The sequence below is a fragment of the Anguilla anguilla genome, chromosome 15 (assembly GCF_013347855.1).
Source record: "Anguilla anguilla isolate fAngAng1 chromosome 15, fAngAng1.pri, whole genome shotgun sequence".
In the NCBI taxonomy this organism is placed as follows: Eukaryota; Metazoa; Chordata; class Actinopteri; order Anguilliformes; family Anguillidae; genus Anguilla; species Anguilla anguilla.
Window position 1 is genome coordinate 25,771,304 of NC_049215.1, and position 27,370 is coordinate 25,798,673.

Genomic DNA, 27,370 nt, shown 5'->3' on the forward strand with positions numbered 1-27,370 from the left:
ATATAGATTATTCTTGTATATGGCTACACAACATAGTTGACACACTATGACCAGTTCTATGAAATAAACATATATTAGGAGACTTTCATAGCATGAACTGCATTGTACAATATTCACCAGCAAATTAAATAAATTGGCCAAGACAGAGCTGACCTGATGGGGCACATCTGTTCAGCTGAGCTGGTTTAAGCAGCGTGGATGCTGGGCTTGAGCTGAGGTGTTGACCTTCTTTGACTCAAATCTAAATGATGCAAAGTTTAGCTTAAATTACTATATAAAAAGATTAGTTTGTCAAAATACAGATTAAATACATCACGCAACATTAAATAAAACTTTGAAAAGAAATTTGCTAATCACTCTTTAAAAATGTAAAAAGCTAACCATTGTTTGTCTGCCCAAAGATTCGTCGCCGTAATTGGGGAAACTACCCAGGGTACCCTTCCACCATTATCCCAGGTGTTCGTTAGCTAGCCGGCAAGCTACTTTAAATGGCGTAGTGTAGCTCATAGCCATCTTGTAAACATTCTGCAAAACAAGTTTGCTAACGTTATATAATCAAATGTTAAAAATCACGGGCACAGTCAACCAAAATTAGTCATGATTATTTCTATATCCGACTGGTCAGACTGCTTGTTGTATCATGTAGGCGGCAAATATTATTTCGCTGGATTATCGCTAGCCACCAATAAGCAGAGCTAGCTACTTCAAACCACACATTGTTATCTTCGCAAATTCAAAGTTCTACTGGGGGGAGAGGAATCAGATAATTTCGTTCAGCGTGCAAATAAAGATAGACGACTCTTAACACCTCATGGCATTAGTACTTACACAAGTTCCGTCCACATTTATGTAGTTTGATTTTAGAGAAAGTCTCAGACTTCAAGTTGATTCGAGTTTACTTTAGGAGTCGAACCTTCCGTCAGATTCCGTTGGGAGCGTGCGCGCCGCGGCTGCGCGCGACATTGATTAGGGCACGCAACAACAATCGGCTACTGGTAATCATAGCGTAAAATCGCTGGATTATGTCTGTCCTGATGAAGAACAGATTAATCTGAATTGATGAACAAATAAATTCTTTATTAGTGCCAATGCCAGTAACTGAATGAATGAATGAATGAAGGTGCTGTTTTGTCCAGTCACAGCCAAAAAACATTTAGGCTACAGCAATCCCCTTGCAAGTGCTTCTGAAATACTCAAGTCATGAGAAAACATTTAGGCTACAGCAATCCCCTTGCAAGTGCTTCTGAAATACTCAAGTCATGAGAAAGAAGCTGAAGGAGGAGTGGGGGGAAAAAGGACGGGTATTTTTAGAGTAACTGCATTGTGCATAGGGATGGTGGATAGGGTCATCAAATGGAAGAGCTGGATTATGACCTCACACCAATCATTTCCATAACTGACATGGTTCCACTGCACTGCCGCCCAGTGGGAATATTCCATCCACACGTACACTATCCTTTCACCGTCAGGTGTATTATCTATTAGGGAAAGCTGCATTGCACCATCTGCCACCCTATCTTCATTGAGGATGTCTACTATAGTTGTGACCAATCCTGCATGAGAGGACTGGCATGATGATTCCGGCCCAGAGGCTCACTGGCATGCGAGTGAGAGATCGGCCCATTTCCATCCACACATCCTCAAATTTCTGACGGCGGATATGACAAACAGCCTACGACTGCAGTGAGGCCTAAAGCAAAAGTGCACGGCAATGTCTTCCTATCTTTTATCTTTATCTTTTAAGCGCCATGAGATAATTACATGATGACAGTTCATCGTTTGTAGCACCACTAGGAGAGAACGCAACGCATTATTGCGCAATATTTCATATTTTTGGGCAGATTGGCTTATTATTGTGGCTCCTGTGGCTTTTAATAAGCCTCAGCTGGTTCTCTCAAAACAACCATTGTAGCAAATCATTATAGCAAAGCACATCATAACAGGATTTTAAAGTCTTTAATCGCTTTATTTCAAACACTCATTCATGCCTCGCATTAGAGCCTCCGTTATTAAACGGCTGGGACACTGTGCAGCTGAAGAAAGCCCTGGCACAGGGAAGATTCTTACATAAAGGGGAAAGCCTCTCAGTGCTAAACCAGCACATTTAGGGGGATACGTTTTTAATGTGTGCTGCTGGAGTGTTATCCTCATGTAAGAGGATTTCCTTAGTAACGCTAAGGAACACAAACGAGAAGGGCTCCGTGTGGCTGCTTTGCCGGCGGACATGTCCGGAATAATGACCTCAGGCGAAAGCATGCCGTGTACAATGTAGTGTATGCACACGTCTCAGTCATGTGTTCGTTTTGTAAATCCGTTCTGTAGCTTTGCACTAGTGCCCACTGATTCAGCATTACAGCAATGCATTGGGATAATGACTCTCTAATGGATTGGCAGTTTCACATTCCAACACTTATCTTTCTATTCCACAAAAAATGTATTCAATTTATTCACTCTTTTGTAACATTTTAGTAATATATGGTCGCTTCTCCAGTTAGAATGTCCTCCTAAATCACGCATGGTAAATTAGATAAATGGAGGAAGACATTATGGGAGAGTCAAAATTTATCTTGTGTCAGGTAATGAATTGTATAGGATTTCCACTGCAGACTTAGCAAGTTTTTTCCCTTTGGACTGGTTTGAATGGAACAGGCAATGTCAAAGCAATCAGTTGAAGTCAGCCATATCTATAGGTGCACTGTTTCCTGCAGACCCTGTTTGTCTGGTGACAGAGAACAGGCCTGAGTTTGAGCTGGAGGGCAAGAGTTTCAGTTCTAAACACCTCCCTATGTAACCTTACCAGAGGCAAAGGTGCGTAACCTCATTTATTTTTGATCCTGCCTCAAAATTGAATCTGGAGGCATTGGTATTTACCTTGGAACTGAAGTCATCAGCCAATGATAGAAAGTCATCACTGAAGCCTGTAGGCCAGTGGTTCTGGGGTTTGTACTTAAAAAGCAGATTTCAGAAAGTATTATGTACATTGCCATATCCCATAACTACAATGCATAGGGACACCCACAGTTAAACTCAGAACAGAAGTCCAAAGAATGTGTTGTCACACAAAACAACTAATGTTCTATTACTTAATTTTCTACACACACTGAGAGTTGGCTATACTCTGGCGGATATCTCTTCTCAGCTCTTTAATCAGCTGAAATCCAGACACGGGGTCAAGAGGTGCTATTTAACAAGGATCCTGCAGGGCCCAGGGCAAAAACATCACAGACGGCACCAGGAGACATATGTGGACAAGCTGCACCATAAATCAATTCTGGTTTGGTAGTGACTGTGATGTAAGTAATATCTATTGTTATTGGTATATACGATATGGTACTGACTAATAAAATCACTACTGAGTAAATAAAATCAAGTCACTGATTAACTGTCAGTTTTATAATACAATGAAATTTGGCTTTATTGCTACATGTGTCTTATACATTCTCCAAAGAATTGAGTTTTTGTTTATAATAATCCAATTTAAACAACTTAATCTGATTTTTATGGTCATTCTACCAATTCTAATAAAAAAGTGCACTGTTCCATAAGAGCTATACTGTAGTATTAAGTTGACAACCTAGGGCCAGCCATGAAAAATACATAAATAGCTAAATGTAATAAAGGATATGGTATGCTGCTCCTTCCAAGCTTCCAAAAACTGAGCTCTAAAATCAGATATCGGGTTTCATCATGACCACAGTCATCAACATTTATTACTATAGAAAAGCTTATATTTAAATATGACAACCTAAACTGACCAAAAATAATATCTGAATTTTTAAAAATAATCAACTGCTCTTGCAAAAAAAAAGTCTGAGTTGCAAAAAATCCATAGCATAGTGCATGGACAAACTAAGATGTAAAATGCAATGCAAAAGCTGTAAATAGTGTTGATACCCAGCAAAGCTGTATAAAGCAATGATGTGTTTGTGGTTATTCAGGGTTTCTGAGTTCATCATTAGCAGCTGATCAGTGGCATAGGAAGGAGATATAGACACTGTTGCATAAGATTTTACGGCTTGTGAAGTCAGTTATCTCTACCCCAAGACTGTGCTTTGCTACCAGCTTCAGCTTTTTTTAAACAAAAAAACAAAAAACATATCGTTACTGAAATAGCTGCAGAGGTCTTGTATTACATAACTCAAGTACATACCACACAGCATCCCAGTGTCTTTGTAGATCAGTGTGTTACAGGTTCATATGTGTCAGCCCTGGTGTAAATTCCAGCTAGCAGCCTAATTTGGAATCAAGCTGGAACCAGCTTCTGCTCCAGCTGGACGCCATCTGGAATTAGGTAATAGTCTGCTGCCTGTGCCAAGATGGCCCTATATCTGGCCATGGTCTTGCCTGCATGGTTGCTGACTCAACCATCTTGTTGCCAGCTTGACCTTCTTTAAACCATCTTAAAACCAGCAAGACCAGCTTATAAACCAGGCCGGAACCAAGCTGGAATCTCCACCAGGGAGAGCAGGGGTAAGGAGTAACAAGGTTGTACTGTTATGTTTAACATCCATTGTGGAAAAACCTTGAAACATGAAAAGGGCCCATGAACCATTATTGCTGTGATGGTGTGAACGACGCTTTAAGTTACCCATTGGAGATGACACAATCTCTGAAGGAGCAGTGCAGTACTGCGGGTGACGTGGTGGCGGGAACGACGTTAGATGATGGAGGACGTGTGTCCCTCAGTGCGGTGAGCCATTGCTGAGACAGCGCTTGTCTTTAATCCCATCAAAGAGAATGAAGAAGGCCTTAGCACAGGAGGTTCCCCACATGGGTGTAGGAGTAGCCAATGGCGTGCAAATAGCCACACGCATCAGAAAGCCCTGGGGGAACCTCTCAGGGAGCTTTTCAGCAGAGGGGTTCCAGGGTGCGGGGGACTGCAGAGGCATGGGGGCGGATGGTCACGTCCCTTTTCTTTTAAGGCCAGGAAAGGTCAGGCACCTGCCAGCTCCTGACGCGCACATGAAAAAGGAATTCCCGCCTCCGCGGTGAAAATGTCAGCTTTGAAGGGAGGAATCCGGATGGCTTTCTGCAGCTCTGATCCCCAAAATATCGGGGAGTCCTGATGAGGTGGTCAGGGTGGCCGTTATCGGAGAGGCGCAAAGGACACTCTGTGCCGGGCCAGAAATGGCACGCGAGGGCCCAGGGTTTGAAGGTCGCGTGGCTCAGAGACACTCGGCGACACCCCGGCAACCGTTGCCGGGCAACATTCGATTGACACAGGTTTCCATCGGTACCTGGCGGCGCTTCTGAGAGACAAACTCTCTTTCTCCTCATCCCTCTCTCTCCCCTCCCCACCATTCATCTCCTCATATGAACTCGCTGTTGTCATTATGTTGTTTGTGAGTTATGTAACTTGCTTGGGGAAGTAGGATCATAAAAGATAAAAAAAGATACATCATTTGTTTTCTTGTCACAGAATAGGCGTTAGCCAGCACTCATAAATGCTATTGTTCATCTTTAAAAACATGGGTCATTTATTTTTCTTAAAAATAAGTATGACACTGAGCAATGTGAGGAAAAATTAATTGAAATAGACAGCTAAAACTTTTTTCTTGCTGTGAGGTGAGAGTTCATTTTTGTGTCTTCAACTATTCAAGACTAAGAGTGCAAAAACAGTTTCAACTGCAGTAAAAAAAAAAGGAAAGAAAGAAATTTGTAATGGAACTAGATTATATCAACTGTGGTCTCACCATACATTAAACAAAAGCCAACCAAGACATTTCACTGTGGATACAGGTTCCATCAAAATGAAATTCAGAATTACCCTGGAAACAATTCAGAATCACAATGGGAACAGTTAAATTAAAGTAATTACTGCCCAGATAGTGTCCTTAGGGTTATATCACTGTGGATCAGGTCGAAGAGCTTGGAATTTAAACATTGATGCCTGCCTGGGAAACAAAACCAGAGGATTAGGCTCCAAATTAAAGTATGCTCTCAAAATCTATGCATGTCATTACATTACAGGCATTTAGCTGATGCATTTGCTTATTCAGAGTGACATGTTTTACATAGCATTTACTTTGCATCCATTTATGGATATATACTGAAGCAATACTTCGGGGTGCAATGGCAAGCATCCTACCCGGGAATCAAACTTGTGACCTTTACATTACAAGGCCATTTCCTTACCCGTTATACTACACAGCCACCCACACCATTCCAGTTCCTGTTATTCAGTGTACAGCCAGACAGTCAACACAGAAAGAGGGACCAAAGAGAAGCAATAGTGAGAGATTTGGCTAGTAGGATGCCCTCCAAATCTTACAGCTTAGCATTGTACACTGCTAGTTATCTTACTAATTCAAATCAAAGACAAGTGCAATTTTGATTAAACTATTACCACTATAGGACAATGTATACGTGTGGGGGCGGCATAGCTCAGGAGGTAAGACCGATTGTCTGGCAGTCGGAGGGTTCAAACCCTGCCCTGGGCATGTCGAAGTGTCCTTGAGCAAGACACCTAACTCCTAACTGCTCTGGCGAATGAGAGGCATCAATTGTAAAGCGCTTTGGATAAAAGCGCTATATAAACGCAGTCCATGTACCATTTATGTAAAATACAGCAAAACCAACAGTTTAATTTATAAAGTAATGACTAGAAAGTGATTGCTGTAGGAGAATAGTTAGGATGGTAGTGGATCTGCCAAGGTTTAGTATCACACAACACAAAAATCGTTGCTCAAAAGATATGAATATCAGTAAATCTGAAATAGGCAATCGCAACCATAGGCATGTCCTGTCCCTGCAACATCCTCTATCACGGCATGGACCAGCAAGCACATCCTCAGTTACCTGAATGACTTTGCAATCAAGTAGCTTTAGGAGTAATTCTAAAAAACCTAACAACCCAACCTGTGTGTGACTCTTGGTGACTTCCACAGTTTTCAGAGTTTCCAGAGCTCCACTGTATAAGGTAACCAATGTGTGACTCTTGGGGACTTCCAGAGTCCCAGAGCTCCACTGTATGGGGTAAAACCAATGCATTTGGGGGTGTTTGTGACTGGCCTGCAGTATCTCCTACCTATGAGTTGAATAATACCAACCATATCTTCACTCAGAACAATGAGAAACTTGCAGGCGGAATTCCTAAGGATCAGCGTCATCATGTTGAGCCCTGACAGGGAATTATGTAAGAATGCTGCCACACCTACACACCTTTTCCTAAAAAAGAATGACAAAATGGGAATTTGTCCCTGGGGCTCACACTGTCTGGTCCATCCCTTTGAGCTCTGCGCTCATCCTGAAAATCACTAATTTTTTCTGTTCTGTGTGGTATCAACACCACATCCCCGGCATAACAGAGCATCACAGATACAACTCCAGTGCTCCAGCAGGGACAGAGTTTCTCTAACTACAGCAGCCATTTTACCACCCACATGATTTAATTTCACTATATACTCACTAGTCAAACCATCACCCGTTTGTGTTTTGAGTGCACAATTTCACTTATCTTTTATCTTACCTAGCTATTCTTTATCAGTTTTGTTTTCTTCTTTGGTGGCTGCCATTCTTTAAATAGTAAAATTCCCTAAGGTCCTGATGGCAGTTTACTTAATCTGAATACTAAATTAACCCCCAATACCCAATATTCAGGATCTCATTTTACTTTGTTTCTGGATCATTAATCCAGAAACACAGTGCTTACAAGGCAGCAAAAGGATGCCAATCTCACCCAAAGATGCCACTGTGAATCATTACAAGAAATGATGAATGTGTAGATCAAGAACAGGACTAGGTGTCGGTGATATAGATAGTTGCCTAGAGCACCGCCCGTATGGTGGTGCCAACTGTCTGGAAGGGGCACCAAACGAAGGGGGGGGGGGGGGGGGGGGGATGGGACGTTGAGTTGATGATAATCATCCCTAAGAGCTATAGTTTTCAGGGCATGACTTGTTTCCAATTTGAGAATGTTGTCAGCAGGAAAAACAAAAAATCACCATTCATTCATTTTTCAAGTGAATATTTCACAAGTGTGATACTTTATTATATTTGTTACTGTTAATTGCCATGTGCATTACAGATCTGATATACACAATGTAGAAATGGTACACTATTGCAGCAGATATAATTTTATAGACAGCAGCTGGATTGGCATGTACAAAAAACACATTCACTTCCTTACAAACTACCACTCCAGAATCATATTAATGTACATACAAAACTATACACAATAAACAAATAGAGATTACGGAAAATATATTAGATATAAAGTTTCTGCATTATACGCTTATGAATCATTGGCAGCGATGTGACAGCTCAAACATTTTAAAAATATCAAGGAAACATAAATATAATATGTACACCTGTGACTACCTGTATACCTATACACGCAATTACTGTGGTTTTGCCACTCTGTGTTCTCCATTATAAACGGAGATTGGGATTAAGCTATGGAAGAGAAAGTGCTGTAGCATTTTTTAATTCTAACATTCCTGCTGGGAACTTTGAATATTGGCTCCTAATAATCTCTCCTTCATTGACAGCAACTACAGGCTAAAGGAGAATGCTCTGAATTGGCCTATTCACTTTTTGATTGTGATATAATCTGGAATGCCACTTTGATAGCTAGTTTTATGGCATAGTCCTCTAACTCACTTACAAAGGGTAGTGCTCTAAGTACATAGTGCTGTATTAAAACTGCTGTGTTTTCAAAGGAAGTCAAACAACAAATAGGAAATACCATTAGCTTATAAACAGTACTTCTTTCAGACACTATTTCTATTATTAATGGTTTTTGGCAATATAACTATTGCCAATGCTAGCATATACAACACAAGAGAAAATAGCATGTATACAGCATACCGTCAATGACAATGATAACAGTGTATAGCAAGTATGCACAGATGTATACTGCATTTCATACTTGTATCTAAAAATATATTTATAAAACACCGGTACACAATGGGTATAGTGGGTTCCCTTTAAGTAGGTGTAATCTCCACCTGACTACTCTGGGCCCGAGATCGTAAAAAATCAGTACTGAAGTCCTGAGACTCCATTCTTACATGCCTGCAACAGTACACGTTTGCCTCAAACTCATTTTTATGATTTAAAGTCCTCGTTTTCTTTCCCTTTATTCAAAATATGTCCATGGACATAGTTACTCCCACACTTGACAACTGAACTTGACACCTACCTATGCAGCGGAAACTAGTGTGCAGTCACACGAGCGACATCCGTACTTCTGTTTCTGCAATGTTTTACGTGTTACTGCACAGAAACAAGCAGAAGCTGCACAATTTTATTTGATGACTATTAGAAATCTAGACAGCATTTCAGCGAGTTCAACAATATATTGCAGATAAATATATTTTTTACAAAAACGGAACCCTGGCCTTACAATGTACTATACAACTGTGACTACCATGTGCTCTTCTGTAAATACAAGCCATTGGTTTTGATGGGTAGTGTCTTTGCTTCCGATAAGTACATTAGTAAGAACACAAAAATTAAAATAGTTTTAATCAGCGTGTAGATGACCCTTGTTTCTGTGAGAGAGAGGTGTGTGAGGAAGGTTTAGGATGGTGTGTGAAAGAATCGGTGTTCCTGCCCAAAGCGTTTGTGGTGCTGACAACACTATGAAAATACATCCACAAAATTTACAGCTGGCTGACAGAGAACGGGGAAGCGGACTGAACAGAGAAGCTCATTTTGGAAACAATTCACACGTAAGACTCTTCGGCGAAAAACATTTGGTCGAAGTCGTCGAACCTGGGGTCGCTGCACCTCCTGCTCCGCCACTCCCGCTTGCTCTGGACGATGGCCGCGGCCACCTCCTGGCTCCTCCTCAAGCAGGATTCTGGGTCCGTGTGCGTGCGCGAGAAGTAGTCCCTCACCGCCTGGCAGAACCTGGGCTCCAGGTCCAGACCCGCGCTGTTGTGGAGCGGCTCCACGCAGGAGCCCTTAAGCCCAGAGTCCTGCAGGGTCTTGCCTGCTAAAGCCTTGCTCCCTTGGACCAGCGCCTGGCTGTGAAGCCTCTCCAGATCTGGGGTGGAGATTCGGCGTGAAGCACAGCGGCCCACCAAGGGTTCGGATGCCCGCCTACCAGCAATGGAGGTCCTGCGAGACCCCTCCATGGCTGAGATGAGGGAGTGGGACTTCTGCCTCTGGAGAGTCATGCTGGAGGAGGCCTGTCCAAAGAACACTGACTGGGGCAGACTACCTCTTACTGCCGATGTGCTCTGTTGAGTGACATCACTTCCCCTGCTCCTCGCAGAAGCTTGGTCATGCAGCTGTCTCAGCTCCTTCACTGTCAGCACCTGGTCCCTGGCCTTGCAAACGGGGGACCGGGGGTCCTGGATTTGCAGCATGGCTTGCTGATAGGAAGGAGGGCTGCTGGATCTCTTTCTAGAAGGGTCTCCAAGTCCATGGGCTTTTCTGTCATTGCTCAGCAACAACCCATTGGAGGGGAGGGGCCTGTTGCTAGGCCCACTGCTCAGCTCCCTAGGTTCTTCCTCTTCCCAGCCACTCTGGTCCTGCTGCCGTAACGACAGTCTTCGGTCCCTCTTCAGCCAAGTGTTGGGGTGCAGGCCGTGGCCAATCTTGTGTTGGTTCCACTCACAGTGCTCCCTGTGGGATGTTGTGCTGGGGGCGGGGACAGTGCCATGGAAGAGTGGAAAGGTGGTGACAGGGGAGCGAGGAGAATTGGGGGTAGGGTATTTGGGGGAAGAGCTCCCCACGGCAGATGTGGGGACCGTGTAGTCTGTGGAGCACTGGGAAAAGGCGCTGTCCAGTGAGCTCATGGATGAGCCGGAGGGGGACGTAGCAGGAGAGGACAGGCTGGAGCAGCTGATGTCCAGACGCAGTGGCGAGGGGAGCTTGTGCTTCCACCTTAGGACGTCCCGCGTACTCCGCTTGTCCCGCTCAACCTCATCGCCCCCGTCCCCTGCACCTGTCTGTCCGTCTTGCTGCGAGTCCACAAAAACCTCGCCCTCGCCGTGATTCATTACATCGTCATAGCTGGTTTTGCGGACCGCCATACTGTGCGGCCCGAGGTTTGGCATCAGGCTGGAGGCGGGATGTCTGATGGCGGGTTCGGAACATCGCCGCAGCCAGCGGGTTCCCTGTCGAGAGAGGGCGTCCCGCTCAGAGGCGTCCCCGTGTGCGGGAGGGGGAGGGTGGGGCTGGTGCACAGACTGGGTGAACTTCCTGGGGTGGACCAGAGGGGGGAGCTGCAGGTGGACAGGCATGGGGACGGGGTCGGGGTCGGGCTGGTCCAGGTCGCAGTCGCTCAGGGTGATGACGGAGTCGCGGCTCCTGTTCTCCTGCTTGTCCTTTCGCCCCCGCAGGTCTGGGAAGGGAGACTCCGTGTCGTCGTTCAGCTCGTTCTCCAGGCTGTCGTAGGACGAGTCGTTCAGCTGGACGGTGGACGCATCTGCATGTAGAGACACAGAGAGTCATGACCTGCATTCTCATGTCAGTCTGATATATGTGGCAGCCCTAGCCAATGGTCCATTGATCAGCACAGGGAGAGCTGGAATGGGACCAGTGTCTTGAAATGGCCCCAAACATGACCTTAATTAAGCCCGTAATTACACCTGGCAGAATTTGATAATGAGAGGCGATTGTCTGAAAGAGCCACTGAAAAGCACTGAGCTGCGATTCCACAGAGCTGTGACTGTGTGGAGCGCACAACGGCCACCTTTCTCCCTCCAGTGAGGGATAGCTTCACATGGCTGTGACTGGGGCTGAAACGCACGGGCTAAGTGCTCCTTAGCGTCGGGAAGTGGCTGCTTGTCAAAAAAGAAAAAGCTGCTGTTGTTTCAGCCCGCTCTCTCTCTCGCACACTCGACCCTGTGGACCTCCACACAGGACAGTGGCGAATGAGATCGTCGGCAGGCCGTTCCTGTTTGGCTCCAGTTGCTCTCTCCTTCCTGACTCTATTCATGATGGAGGCATTCCAATGGAAAGGACAAACTGACCAATTCACACCAACAAAACTGATATCCTCTGCACAAGCAGACCAACGTAACTGGCTAAAAGGCCCATTCAGCACTCCAACAGAACTGACAGACACACTCACCCTAAAAACATACTAACAGAAATGACTAAGAGATCCATTCACTGTGTAAGCAATCCAACAACATATTTTAGAGAACAAATGACTGGATAAGCACACCAACATAACTGAGAGTCGAGAGACCAATTCACCAATTCATGTACACGTGTCTAATTGCACGCACGTGTGTGTGTGTGTGTGTGTGTGTGTGTGTGTGCACGTGCGTGTGTGCATGTGTATGTGTGTGCCTGTGTATGAGTCGGTTCCCAATTAAAAGTCTGCAAAGGAACAAATATTAAAATGAAAGCTGGGAAAAGTGTTTGGTTGGAAGCACAAATAAAAAGCTAATGATCTTTATAAAGCTAATGAGCAATTCTTTCGATATCCCATCAAACACTTATCCCTCAATTCATCTTAGTCAGAAAACAGGACATTTACCAGATATGTGGTTGCCGCCCTTCTGAGGGAATCCACCAAACAAGGAAGTGACATCATCGCCCAGCACCTCACAACAGTGTTCAATCATGAACCGGACCACCTCGGACACCTGGAGAAAGAGCAGGGCCAACTATCAAGCCTACTGATTTACCTCAGTCTTTAATTTGAAGTTACCTCATTGCAATTGTTTGCAACACAACACAATAAGCAGAATATGAACATGCGAATTCTATTCTTTATGGCATGCATAGCTATTTCTGACATAATGCGGTTTAAGAGGGTAAAATAATCCCTCTAAACACGAAAAGCTTGAAATTATGAAAAAATAACAGCTCATTAAAATTCTGGGATTGTGACTGGTTGGAATGAAAACCAGCGTACACAGGGGGGCCCCAGGACTGTGTTGGAGAAGCCCTGCCATAACCGACTACAGATGTTTACCTACCCTCTCTTTCATAGCTTTAAAGTCTTGTCAGGCATGAGCAATGTCATACATTACCTTGGCAGTATTAAGTTTCCTACTAATGTATGTAACGGCAGTTGTTTATATGAAAAATGTAGGCTAGTTTTGCTCGTTTTTTTCCTCTCTGTTGTTATTGCGACCACCCTCTGATTCATATGGATGGTGTGCACAGATGCTTAGATTAATTTTGGTGACTACAATTCATGCCTCACAGAGATAAGTCTCCAGATAACCTCCACAGAGGGAAACATCTGTTCAGAGAACAAGGATGTTCAGAAATTTGATGTTTCAAAGTTTGAAACATCAAAGTTCAAATGCAATGTCAGACTTGTAAAAAGTCAGGATTATTCTTGTGAAAAATATTGAAATTTTAAACAATTGCAATTTCTGCAATCCTTTTACTTTTTTTCCCCTATGAAGTTAAAATGTACAAAAGTAATATGCATGTTTTGTGACTTTTTCATGCATCTCTGTTCAAGGGCCTAATTCTTTTAAACTTCTTAGTATTAGAAAAATGGTGAAAGAGAAGGAAAGATAAGACTAAGAAGAAGATGGTCTCTCTCTCTCTCTCTCTCTCTCTCTCAGAACGGCACACAGTAGCTCGAGTAGGATTGAGTTTTTAACTGAAATACCATAGAGAATAAACAGCTCCTATAATATTACATCACTAGGACCAGCCTGGCAGACAGAGGCACTCTAAACCCCTGGCTTCTGTTTCTCAGCCTCAGCACCAGAACCTCTGGCCTGCCAAGTTCATTAATCACCGAATTATCTTAAATCAAACTGTTCAGAAAAAAATAGCTTGCATTTATTTGTAATTAAAAATAGAAAGTAAAATATAAAACTGCAGTCACACAAGTCCTATCTGCAGGAGGATCTCCGATAAACTTCAGCAGTAGCTCAGAGCTTCCATTTCTCAACTGTCATTTTGCCTGAAGGGCAGAACGAGACCACAGTTTGGCTACTGTCAAAGGCGGATGAAAAACACACTTTATTTTTACCCCGTAAGCCAGACGCTCATTGCGCTGTTTAGCCTAAAAAAGAATCTAAATTATATCTGTGGATTATGTGGGAAAGAAATAGAGGAAGAGAAAGGCTCCTGTGTGATCTGAGGTCTATGAGAGTCCCCTACGCTTCACCACACAGGCTTTGATTGGCTCTTTCCTGTGGAATGTCCACATCGTGTTTTTTTTTTTTTTTGTTTTTTTTGGTCTGTGCTGTGTCTGAGCCAATGGAAAGCCAGCACACACAAACAAACAAACTAGGCTAAAAGACTCAAAACTCCCGTTTCTGCGAGGAGAGCTGCCCTCAGGAATCTAAAGAAAATTCTTCGGTTTCTCTGTTGAAAAGCAAAACTCAACGCTAACATCTTTTTATTTTTTTGGTGCATATTTGTTTTTTGTCAACTGAAAGTGTGACAAATTTGTTCTTTTACAGCGGGTATGAAAACGGATTTATGGCAATATATCAGTAGACAATAACTTTAATATTGTGCAGGCCTGGTGAGCAATCACATGCAAACATGCGCAGGGATACACATGCACACAATTGAGAGATACAAATTAGCCAAGCCAGCATGACTTTAGACTGTGGAAGGAAAATAAAGCACTTGGGGGAACCGGAACACAGAATTAAGCCCAAGGACCTGGAGTTGTTAGGTAAGAAAGCCAGTGTGCTTCATTGTCAACCACAGGAAGATGACATGTTGTCTTCTCACCTAGCCCTGGGATTTCCGTTTTTGTCGTTTTGATTCCAGGTGTGAAAGTATAGCTCTGGTTTGGAAATGCATTTATAAAAGGGGTTGTTTCGATCCTGGATGCTGATTGGCGGAGACCGTGTTCCACAGTGACTGTAAATCTGACACAGGCTTACTTCTGCGTGCTTAGGCTGGCTGAGGGCATGCTTTCCTGTCTTGTCTAAAGGCATACTACAAATCTTTACCTCGAAAATATTATAAAATGACCATGTTCAGCCATATCTATCTCCTGGCTATCTCTGTCATTACGTGCCTTTTCTAAATCCGTCCCCTTTGCCTGTATTTCTTCTTTTGTGATGTGCTCAGGATGTTTCCGGGCATGACGCTCTTTTCTGTGTGGAGAGAGCTTTAGTTGTGGCTACAGGGTTGTGGGATGGATGAGGTTTCAGCAGAGCTAGCTAGCTACTGCAAAAAAGGTGGTCTTCAGGAATGGCACTGATTTTGCCGAAAACTGTTTATATTATTTTATTGAATTTTTTTTTAATTGGCCTATTTTGGGTGGGTTTTAGGCCATGACTGCATGCACGCAACAGCCCTCCTCTCGTGCTGCATTGCTTAATTATATATTTCATCCCAAGCAGTTATAGACATGGGAGGAAGAACTGAAAAATGCAAATGGAACATGAAGCACTGATTGGTTGAAATACTGAAAGGCAGAGGTTTTAATGGAGATTACAGAAACTCCCAGCCCTGGAGCCTGCTGCCTCACCTTCTTGGTACCTTGGCTCTCCACGTCCGGGCTGCAGGGGGCGGGGGCCCAGAGCATGCTGGGAGCGATGCAGACGGACAGGTTGAAACTGTTCATCTGGTTGTGATGGGCGTGGCACTGGATGCAGTGCAGCATGGCGAGCATGTGTCTCAGGAGCAGCTGGTTCTCCTTGGGCAGGCGCTCAGCCAACCTGTGGGGGAGTGGAGGGACAGGCGTCTGCTCCGTTACCTCCCACGGCAATCCGCAGCATCTCTTATCTTTGATTTTCCGTGACCTTCGGTACGAGCTTCCTCTCATATTAGAGATGGGACAGTATGTACCAGGCCATTTTTTTTGTTTCTAGGAAATGGTTTGTGTGGCAGAATGAGATACATGGTTCTATTGTTTCTCATTCTGTTTATTTAGTTTTTTTGACAGACTGGCAAAAACTTCTTTTCCTGTTACAAAATCTTGATGACCTTTGCACCCTCTCTCTGTATCACCCCCCCCCCCCCCTCCTTTTGTCTCTCTTTCCTCTCATCTCACCCTTCCCTCTTCCCCTCTTCAGTCAGCTAGCATGGTGCCATGCCTCGGTTTTTGGGGGGCAGTAACTGATATTGTGAGAAAGGAACCCAAAAATAAACAAGACCGTGGGTGGTGTAGGTGGGATTTTAGGACCCCCACGGTCTGGGTATTTTTTTTGTTAACCAAAGAAACCACAGCAACACCTCAGTAATGCAAGCGAGTCAGCTGGAATTGGACCATCACGGTTACCTAAGCAAGCTTCAAAGCCATATTGTGGCTTCTACAGACTCCTCTATGACTCCTTACCAGATAGCTGGCACAGTTCACTTTGTCAGTTAAAATACTAGTCCACCACTGTAGCACAGGGTAAAATGAAAGCCATCTTCATCATTAATGCACTATGTTACATTACATTACAATCGCTTGCCAGATGTTCTTATCCAGAGTGAAGTACAGTAATGGAGAACATCAGTAGTGGAGAATCTCAGTAATAAAAAAATGCAGTATCACCAAGGAGGCACAAAAAGCTCATTTATAATGAATACGAATCATGTTTTGGGTGTTTTTGGGTGGGGTTACCTCTGTACTGCTTGCACTTTGTCCTTGTCACACTCTCCGGCACGTTCCATCACCCCCAGCCACTGCTCATACAGGTCCTGGGACAGCAGGCTGCCCGGAATGTTTCGCAGGAAGTCCTGAGCACGGACAAAGCCAGAGGAAAAGGATTACAACACACAACACGCCCCACCATACAGTTTATCATAGTACCGTCCACTTTTAACATTTTATATATTGGATAATGTTACAGTTATATAAAGCTGTATGCAGTTATACAGCTGAATAAAGGTAGGTTATCTGTCTAGTACTACTTTACAAATATAATAAAAAGTGCTGTTTGTTAGGTTAACATTACACCATGCAGGTTGTCTAGCATTGTACTGCATCCATCCTATATGGCATACGATATCCTAATAGAAATCAATGTAAGTAGATGCGAGTTGCTGCTTGGCAATACAGAATCACAGCAGCATCTGTCATAAAAATCACTCTGTCAAAAATGTGTAGCCACATTTTGAAGTTGATTCCATTGGACTTTGCGTAACGGCTGTCCACAGGACGAGCGTGTGAGCGACACTGCTGCGTAACATGAGTGTTGTTCCTCTCAGACATATGGAATGTAGAAATATATAGGAAATATATCTGAGCACAATATATATCTGCACAAAACGAAACACTAAACACAGGGCACTCTGGGTAAAAAAAAAAAAAAAAAGAAGCAAACAAACAAAAACAGGTTCATCTCCCAGCTTGTGTTTGTCACTTGTGAGAGCGGGGTACGTGGTGCTTGAGAAAGCGGAGATGTGGAGGCGCTCTGGTGCTTTAAACGATACAATGTGTGGCTGGGAAAAATGCAGCAGGAGGAGATCACGCTGACTAATGTGGAGAAGACAGGCCAGATAGCGCACTGAACAGTCATCAATTCCCATATGCTGCTAATGTGACCTCATCTTGCACATGGTGCTGTAGCCTGAGCTGCAGAACTCAAATAAAGATGTGTGCGATTAGCAAAAAAAAAAAAAAAAAAGAAACAAAGCCACGAATAAACTTGTCTTGTATGTTTTGTAAAAAAAAATATCTGTTCTAAGACAGACAGGAGACTGTTGTACATGGTATCACGGTCCCGTGCTGATAAGTGCAGCTGTTTTTGTTAGCTGCATACACAGCCTTTCCCTGACGTGCCAGGGGCGGAGTCCTAACCGCAGGGGACATGATGAAGGTACATCCAGGAATGGAGGGGTTGAAAAAAGTTGAGCGAGGACCAATAAATCTGCAGGATCATTACGGAGCCTTCAAAGGCGTTTCAGTGTTTATGAGTCATCACCAAAGCCAGTGATGGAATCCAAAGTCAAAGTCAATCGAAGGTTAGCCTTGTGACTTGCATATGCAGTTCAATGCAAAAGTATTTGGGACAGTGACACAATTTTTAGTTGTTTTGGCTCTGTACTTCAGCACATGGGATTTGGAATAAAAGTATGAATATACGGTGCAGACTGTCAGCATTAATTTGAGGGTGTTAGCGTCCAAAGCGGGTGAACCGTGCAGGAATCACAGCCTTTTAAAACACGCAATCCCCTCATTTTAACCTTGAAGACGGCGGCGGTGACGAAGATGCACTCGCTGGTGAGAGGGAGGCCGTCGGCCCCGGCGTTCAGACGCTCCTTCATCTCGCGGCAGGCCTTGGCGCTGGCGGAGCGCCGGAAGATTCCGCGGGTGAACGGGCCCTCCTGGTAGAGAAACACCAGCATGTCCTGCAGGAAGAGAGAGAGAGAGAGAGAGAGAGAGAGAGAGGGGAAGGGAGGGAGAGAGGGGGAGAGAGAGAGAGAGAGAGGGTGAGAGAGGGGAAGGGAGGGAGAGAGGGGGAGAGGTGGAGAAAGAGAGAGAGAGGGTGAGAGGGGGAGAGAAAAGAGAGAGAGAGAGGGAGAGGGAGAGGGAGAGAGAGAGAAAGAGAGAGAATGAGAGAGGGGAAGGGAGGGAGGGAGAGAGAGAGAGAGGCAGAGATTTAGACTAGAAACATATGCACGCAAATGACAATGGCAGGCCGACGCGCTGAAAACGCACTCCCTGGTTGTATACACTCAACATGCATTCCTATGTCCTTGTGGCGCTAATGAACCCAAGGCGGCCATCAAGGGCAGTTGTGAAAGACTGAGCGGCAGAAAGCACAAGTGGAAGAAGACGGTTTCCCCCCGATGTAGCGCCCCTCGCTGTGACGCTTGACACTGCAGTTCACGCTTGTGTTGCGTTAAGAATTTCAGGCGACAAGTAGAATGCAACTACGCATGAAATCAACTTTGCGTGGCCCAAGCATCCGCGTTCGCGTACATACATAAGGTCTGTTTCCGGGCTTAGGGTTATACATGTTAATTATCTGAGCGTCATAATGGCTTAAAATAACTGACTCTAAAGAAAATGCTTTTTAGAAATAGAAGGACTTGTTGCACGGACAGATTAAGCTTAATCCTGTACTAAACTGAGTTTTTTTTTTATCTCCATTAAAAATTTGATGTAGTCTTAGACTAGGCTTATTGTGCATCTGTGAAACTGGCCCGTAAAGTATTACTCTACTGTTCCGGGATTATTCTAAGTATGACTGACAGCCTGCTGGAAGTCTTCTTTTTTTGCCACAGGTATCTGCAGAAAGCGTTGCCGGTGCTCGAGGAGTACGGACGCTCACCATGACAGGTTTGGGGAGGGCGTCGCCCTCGCACACGGCGCTGAGCGGCAGGCCGAAGAGCCGTCCCGGGGCGGGCGACGTGGGCGACGGGGGCAGGCAGTCCAGCTGGGAGCTGGAGCCGCGCCAGAAGGCCCAGTTAATGAGGGAGCGTTTCCTCCTGAGGGGCTTCTGCACTGGCTCTGGGGGGGGAGAGGGGGGGGAGAGAAAGAGGGCATTGACTGGGAGGGAAACGTGTGTCCAGACACCCTCATCCCGCTCAGACGCGGACCGGAGACAGACACACAGCTCTGCGTACGCGTTTGGGCTGCAGAGTGGCCTTTTCTGCTCTAAGGGGAACTGGGTGAACCGCGGTCTGTTTCTTAAATGCTGAGTCTGTTTGTGTTGAGCTGGATGGGGGAGGGGGAAGGGGGGAGGGGGGGGGGGGTTGTAAAATAAAAGCACACGCCCAGCAACTCTAGCATTCCACTGTGGAGACACAAATTAGAATGTGGCTGACACGCATTCTACGATGTCCATTCTGCAATCAAAATATTTTGAAATTTTTAACCACATTGTTTTCACCAGCAAAAAGCCCGATTAGCATGTAGTGAGTCACCGGTCACGCGTTGCATCATCACAAGTACAGCTTAGGGAACGGTGATTTGGTGATTATATGCACGTCAGGCCAGGTGCAGGGCTGGGAAACCACAACAGGGACAAATCTGCAGGTGTGTGCGGAACTCGATACACGCCTTCCTTAAACAATGTTTTCGAACCCGCGCCGATCTTCGTCAGGTCGTCCAGTCGAAGATCCACATGGGAGGGGAACTTTGTTGGATAAGGGGCATATCGAGTTCCAGTGTGCGGGGCCTACCGATTTGTTTATATTATTACAAGTACAGCCCATCAACGCAGCTACGTTCAGGGTAAAGGGAACAGTTTGGAAAACAGAGATCAGATAACAGTAAACAGTCAGGTGTCCTGTGACTTTCCCCTGTTATATAACACTGATTATTAAAAAGCCATAAAGTAGGGAGAAATATGCAATGTATAATTATCTTTAAAAATGTTTTTTAAGAAGACAGATCTAATTATGTGACTTATACTAGCAGGAATTTGAGGCAAGGCTTGTGGTTACATCGGCAAAGCCCTGCGGTTCTGGAAAAATATGCAAAGAGATCTCACTCACTCTCTCGCTCTCCCTGTCACTCTGGATCCCTCTCTTTTTCTGCCTCCCTCTCTCCCTAATCCCTCCCTCTTTGCCCGTCTCTTTCTCCAGAAGGACCGTGAGTAAACGAGGGGTGGTTCAGGGGGCCTGCAGACGTGCGCAGACAGCCGTACCCGTTAAGATCTGCCCCGCTGCCACTCGACGGGCCTTCAGGATGAACTGGCACTGCGTGTCCAGGGGAAGCTGCCCCAGCAGGTCCAGAGGGGTGACGGGGTCCTTCACTCTCCCGGCCTGTGAGGCTTTCTCCCGGACGTGGCTCATTTTGATGCTGAGGGGGAACTCGTGCCCTTTTGGGGGTCAAAGGTCAAAGGTCAGTCGTGCTTCAATCGCATTCAAATTATACAGCACATTGTTTTCCACACAGTGTGGAGAGCTGGTGGAGCATCATGTTCTGAGAAAAGGTACCATGTTAAAATTCCGGAGTACAATCACCTCTTGAAAAAAAACATTACTTGGCCAATCAGAATTTCTATTCAAATAAAGCTTCAGATTGGTAATAGGAAAAAGCACATTTTTGTTAAGTGTTATCTGAACTATTCACCAATGAGAGGGTAGGGAGGGTCGTCCTTTCGGGAGCTCACCCACAGCTGGTAGTCTTTCACGCAGCCCTGCGCAGGACAGACCAAGAGCAAAAGATTAAAACAGTCACCTTACACATACAAACTAACATGTGAAAGTGCTTTTTCATGAGCATGCACTTTTGCCTGACCTCACTTATTGCGAATCTTTGGTCTGAACTGGGCTTAACAAACACCTTAGAAACTACAGCACATTAACACCAGTCCTGTCACTGGCACCATTGCTGAGATGACAATATTATAGTGCAGGCTTTCACAAAGGCTGCTGCTAGAGTGTGTTTCAGTAATGAGGAACAGAGCAGGGCCAGGATCACCCTGTAAATATGGCACACTGGGGAACGCTCACCACAATCCCAAACTGCTCCAGCGCCATGTGGATGACTTCTGTAGCGCAGTCTGATTGGCTGACAGGCAGGGTCTTGGCCTGGAAGAAAACCATATGGGAAAAAACACAGGATTTTAAATGTGTGAGGGTGTAACAGTCACTTTTCTGGAACACCCCTATAAGTGGGTTTGGTTGCTATATGCAGATGTATGAGCAGCTTGCTATAGTCACAGACACCACTGTAGTGGGGTGGGGGTTGAGATAGCATTGATGGAGGACAGCATAACATTACACACCTATGCATTTATACCTCAGCTCTCAAAGGTAATGCAGATGGACTTGTGTTAATAGGCTTCCCCTCATGTAGGTTTGGCCATAGTGCCCTGAGGCCTGACTTATATGGTCGACATTGACGATAAATGAGAATATTGGAATATACAACCGTTGGAAACCGTTGATTCTGCCCAACACAGCTGTGAACATCAAGTACACACACCCATCAACAAAAAATAAGCTTTACAAGAGGGCCTGTTAAATCGGGTACCAGTCACAGCAGCTAGATGCACACCTAGTCTATCTCATTAAATGCAGCTGAGAATCAATGGGAAATATTTACACACTTACATAATCTGTCTTTTTGTTACACCCGGGCATAAAACCTACGCTTAGTTTATTATGAGCAAAGGAGTACTCTTATAATTGGACTTTTATAAAATCACCCCCAAGCCTACATAAAAACATACCTGTGTGTGCTGGCTAGCTCACGTAATAACAAATGAGGATCACGTACAGCCTGTACGGATTATGAGTGCTCTACTTTGGTTTCATACACAGCTGTTGATTTAGATGGTGATGCAGTGCATTACCGTTTATTTTATTTAATTATCTTGCAAAAGTAGTCCCCACATGGCAAATATTATGACTAAATATTAAAACGCAATGTTCTGGAGCTTTTGTTCATTTGGGTAAATGCTTTTTTAATAGAGGCATCATTCAGTCTGGGGGTTATCTTAAAACCTGATGAACTGGAGACATGGCAACAGGGCTGTTTGTCCTTTTGAGGGCCAGCAACCTAGAAAAACTGTTTTGTTACAGCACCCAGAATGAATGAAATGACTGCAGCAATAATAATACAAATATTATTATTTTTTAAAATAAAATCTAAGGGGCACATTGGTCACTTGGGGTAAAACGGGCAGGTACTCAGGCACCCAGAGCCACCCCCCCCCCCCCTCCCCGTGTGCCTGCTCTACAAGCTCTTCAGACACTGACCTTGAATTTTGGTAACTGTCACACAACTCTGGGCATTGATAGGATGGGGGCTGTCCTACTTGCAGGGGCAGATTACGTTTGGATGGCCGAGTGTTCGCAGGAGCATCTGTTGTCCTGTGACACATGACTAGTGGTCAAGGACACTTGTGTCCAGTGACAGATTAAGCTGCTGGGACACCCTGCCCTTAGAAACGACCCTGGGATAATCACAGCCAGGTCTAGGTACTGCATCACTGCAGCGAGAGATAGCTAGAATACACACAGACATAATACATACACACGATATGCACTCATAAATACACGCACAACAAGCATGCAAACCTGTTGTACTACCTACATACACACTCAACATGTAGACACTCAAAAGAACCTTAAAAATACCTACACTTGCACAGTTCCCAATGTCTTTTGCAAATATTTTAAGAGAAATTGTTTTGGGATCATCTTTTTCTTTCTCTTCTGTTATTCGGCTGAAAAAAAAGACAAAAAAATCAGTGCCAAAAAAAAAATCACAGAACAAATATGTTTAAATAAATAAGCAAAAATATGTACAAAACAAACAACAACATACAGTATATTTAGCTTCTTTGACTAGTCAACACCTATCTTAAATTTGGGCTTGGTGAGTTTAGTGATCTCCAAAACTGCTGTAAGACATTATGCTTGTTTCTGCGAGTTAATTAAACATGCTGATTCAGTTAAGCAATTAGATATTACACAGACCACATAATTTAACCACTATCCATTTACTTTTGAGTAATGAATTGGAGCAATTATTGCATTTAATAATTGCACATCACAAAATACCTCAGTAGAAACATAACTGAGAGCAACCTTTGACCTGCTTGTGTTACAATCTCAGTTGATTACCTTTGGATGAAGGAGAGCCATCTCTCTTTCTGTTCCACAGAACTAAGAGAAGAAAAAAATTGAAAGAACACAATTTGGGAAAGGAAACCCAGGACATTCTTCTGTACTCTTACATAAGTTGTAAAAGAGCAATCAATCCTCCCACTTAAATCATAGAGGAAATATGTTTTATAGTCCTGACAAAGCACTATCACTCTGGTATCTTAACACTCCATAGAGACTGGATAGTTCAGGCTCAAAAATAAAGTTTAATTGTTTAATACTTTCTCTATCATAGACATTATAACAGAAGTTACCAAAGACATTATACTATGATAAAAAATATGTTATAGAAGAACAAGAACAGGGTAATGAATATCAAAATGCAGGACTACCAGTGGGACATTTATGGCCAAGAGACAAAGGACAAAATTATGGTAGAGTCTGAAATGCAGGCTTTCTCCTCATATGCTTAATTTGCAACTAAAATTATTTATTTCATTTTAGTAGTTGTTCTTCTTTGGTCATTAGAGAAAGTTCCATAACAGGAACAGATCAATCAAACGTGATGTATGGCAGGATATAAGGATATTAGAAACAAATGTGCTATGGGTAGTGTCTGTTCCTGCACATGTTTATGCAAGGAAGAGACAGAGAAGCACAGGTGTTCACACAGCCTACCTGAAGGTTGCCACGCAGTTGCAGGTGGGCCAGCCCATGACGAAACTCCTCTCTGGGTGCATGCTGCCCTCACACACCTCCTCCACACAGCTGGCTGTCCACATCTCACACACACGCACCTGGGCCTTCAGCTTGAAGTGTGTCGAGGACCTAAATATGACAGGGGTCCGTTACACACTCTGAGCGCACTCTCAGTGTGACACAGCGTTGCTCAACCTGGAACTTAACTCAGTAACATCTCTCCCCTCCCCCCCCCCCCCCCCCCCCCTCCACTGTCACATGTTGCCTTGGAGACAAACTTGGTGAACGGATCACACTCTCAGAACTTTGCAGTGACACTGAATCAACATTACAATGCTGGTCCCCAGACAGTGAACCCCATTATCGAGCCCAACAGAGTGTAACCTCAGGGCAAAATTGTTTTCATAAGGACAGGGATTTGACTCCAGAACTTTGTGAGCAGGAAAGAAACGCCCACAGCTCTTACACTTGGACGCTGCCCTAACTCTCTCTTTGTCTCTCTCTCTCTCTCTCTGTGAATGACTTACTTAGCTTTGGCAATGAGGAGGATATCGTTGAAGAGGAAGAGGTAGCGTTCCTGTGTTTGAAGGCCCGTCTTCAGCTGGGCGTGTCCGTGCGTGACAAACGTCCGAGACGGGGTCAAAAAGGACTGGACTAGGGGACAGGACTCCGGGCTGATGGGAGACAGGCAGTTCTCCCTGAAAAAACAAACATTCCTCATCAAGTAATATCACCAATCAGGGTCATTCTCAAAATCTGGGTCTTCATTAGGCAACAGATGACAGAACGTACTTTGGGCTGACACAGAATTAAACAGAGGATTTAGTAATACATTCGGAAGATAAAAGCCTTGTGTATTGGTACTGTTTTAATGCCATAGCCTCTAAATCCAAGCACAAGTCATCCCTTAATGCGGACACTTAATTTGGCAATTCATAGGCACAGAGGGACTAAATCGCCAGTGTACTGACAAATCTGCTCTAACAAGGTTACTTGCATCCAAGGACTTAACAGGTGAAATCCCTGTGTATATTTAGACCGTTTATCCTTGATATGCCAAAGCATTATTGTGAGGCTCAGCTGGTTCTGGTACTGGTTCCGGTGCAGTAATACGGGAGTGATTTCAATTCTTTAAGTCCTTAATATCCTCAGCACCTGCAGCAAAGCGCTATGCAGGGTTACCATGGTAGCCATCGGTGGAGCGGGAAACACCCAACCAGGGCGAGGAGGAGGGGGAAAAAAAAAAACTGAATACTGCTTATGCCACATCAATCATTACCGCTGTGTGACATAATACGGTAATGGACATCCAACGATGCAGATGGAGATTGCAAACATAAGGTGCACAGCTGTAATAACATATCCACCTTGTTAGGGGGAGGTTATAATGTGAGGTCATATAGTACAGTGAGGTCATGACGTGAGGTTATAACATACAGTTACTATATCATGATGTGTGCAGTTGTTTGAAGTAGAAGGAGAGCTAGTAGGCAACGCATGGTCTATGCCAGACATTTCAGGTCTGATGTCAGAGGCATTGCAGGAATGGGTCATTCAGGATGAAAAATATGTCCCTCTGGGCAAACGCTGATTTTCAGAGAAAACAGCTCACGAGATAACCCCACGACTGAGACGACATCAGTCAGCCGCGCTGTCAAAAGGCTCGGAGTCACCTTCTGGAAGGTTGTGAATGACTTCCTTAATAAGAGAAGGCAAAGAGACCCCTCATTAGTGTAATGTCCATAATACATCCTGAATACCCCTTCTACCAGGGTGAAAGGGGTATACCAAGGGTATAAGAGTTTAGGAACGAGAGACCTCAATCTCAACCATGGGTGAACCGCAGGGGGGAAAAATGCAGTTTTGTGAAGAAGAAAGGAAATAGTTGGAGGGCTCCGTCCTTTCCTGTTTATAGACTGCACTGTGACCCGTCTCCACACACTTCCAAGTGATAACGGTCTAATCCCAGGGAGAATTCCCTTCAAAACTACTGTTGACCATGAGAAACTGGAGCAACCGGCAGCAAAATTTGCATGAATTGTAAAACTCAATCTATTTATTTTATGTACATTAACTCATTACCTTGTTGCTGTATAATTAACTACTTGATATATGGGGTTCATAATTGTAATAATAGTACACAGCCTCACTAAATTATCCCTTTTGCAGTAGTTTTATGAACTTATAAAGTAAGAAGAATGAAAATAGTAATACAGTACTAGTTATGGTCTATAATTAGTGTATTTATATCAATGCTGCTACAGTAGTGTGTATGTACACACAACATGCATTTTATGTTCATACATACAAAATATGCATGTAAAGTATGTTATACATGGGTCATGAATTTACCAGCATTTCTGCAATCTAGACCCTCTTCATATTTACAATTATAAACTATTACACTATATAGTTCTCATAATACATATACCTTTTGTTGATTAAAAGTGGTATAACAGCTGCAACAATTACAGACTGCCTGTATCATTTCCATAATTAATCCTGTTTAGTCATTAACTTCACATTGAACCCTATTGCACTGAATACCAGTTCAGTGCTGCACCTACTTCCTTTAGTTAATCTGCCACAAATTCTTATTTGTTTTACTTGTTTTGATAGCAGTGCTTTGCTGTGCATCAAAGGAGGCGATTCACTTAATTACATAGAACTCCTCTGACCCCATTCTCAAAACTGCTCCTTCAGAACTGCAACTTGCATCATACATTAGCCAATTTCTCTCTCTATCCCTCTTTCTCTTTCTCACTCTCTCTCTAACACACACACACACACAGCCCTTCATACAGTAGGAATCTGGCTCCATATCTACAGCATGCCTGTAAACAAAATAAAAGACTCCCGCTCGAGACAAAAATATATTAGAGACGTTGCATGCATGCAGTTAAGTGGGAGCATGAAGGGCCAAGTATCACAATGGAAAACCACATCTTCACTGCGATGCATTCTGCATTTGCATCCACTCTGAAATGGATCACTGCAGAATTCAGAGACTGAGAAAATTAGGTTTCTGTGTCAATACTTCTGCAATTGGATCCATGTGAGTTTTGTGGAGCAATTTCCTTTGTGTGTGTGTAACTACTTTACTGCCCAACAACTGTAACATCTATGTGGGCTCTAGTTTCATTGTTCCAAGTGGGAGAATTGTATTTATTTTACAATTTAGTTTATTTCTGCTGACTCAAAGCTGTTTGTACTTGCATAGGTTGGCACTTTTAGATTTGTGGTCTCAAGGAATTTCCAGTCTCTATCCTCTCGTGCATGAATTGTGATGTTGCATAAATAGTATGCCTTTACTACTTGCACATTTATA

The 27,370-nt window shown here is 44.0% G+C and overlaps 1 protein-coding gene and 1 long non-coding RNA gene across 6 annotated transcripts in view; both read right to left on the reverse strand.

Moving 5' to 3' along the window:
• Window positions 1-949, reverse strand: LOC118214473. The gene is made up of 3 exons (XR_004762625.1): window positions 829-949; window positions 382-525; window positions 1-241 (listed from the first exon to the last, which is right to left on the reverse strand). It is a non-coding gene; the product is annotated as an uncharacterized LOC118214473 (long non-coding RNA).
• A 7,004-nt stretch (window positions 950-7,953) lies between these two features.
• LOC118213742 (rho GTPase-activating protein 20-like) overlaps window positions 7,954-27,370 on the reverse strand; it is a 67,977-nt gene continuing 48,560 nt past the window's right edge. For all 5 annotated transcript variants that reach the window (XM_035392845.1, XM_035392844.1, XM_035392843.1 and 2 more), the window contains 13 exons: window positions 24,570-24,740; window positions 24,022-24,171; window positions 23,362-23,403; window positions 22,877-22,961; window positions 21,241-21,318; window positions 20,858-20,924; window positions 20,430-20,603; window positions 19,110-19,288; window positions 18,019-18,183; window positions 16,454-16,569; window positions 15,371-15,560; window positions 12,443-12,551; window positions 7,954-11,380 (listed from right to left, as the gene is read on the reverse strand). In XM_035392845.1, coding sequence (XP_035248736.1) covers window positions 9,669-11,380; window positions 12,443-12,551; window positions 15,371-15,560; window positions 16,454-16,569; window positions 18,019-18,183; window positions 19,110-19,288; window positions 20,430-20,603; window positions 20,858-20,924; window positions 21,241-21,318; window positions 22,877-22,961; window positions 23,362-23,403; window positions 24,022-24,171; window positions 24,570-24,740 — 3,238 coding nt within the window. In that variant the 3' untranslated portion in view covers window positions 7,954-9,668. The remainder of the gene's footprint in view (window positions 11,381-12,442; window positions 12,552-15,370; window positions 15,561-16,453; window positions 16,570-18,018; window positions 18,184-19,109; window positions 19,289-20,429; window positions 20,604-20,857; window positions 20,925-21,240; window positions 21,319-22,876; window positions 22,962-23,361; window positions 23,404-24,021; window positions 24,172-24,569; window positions 24,741-27,370) is intronic.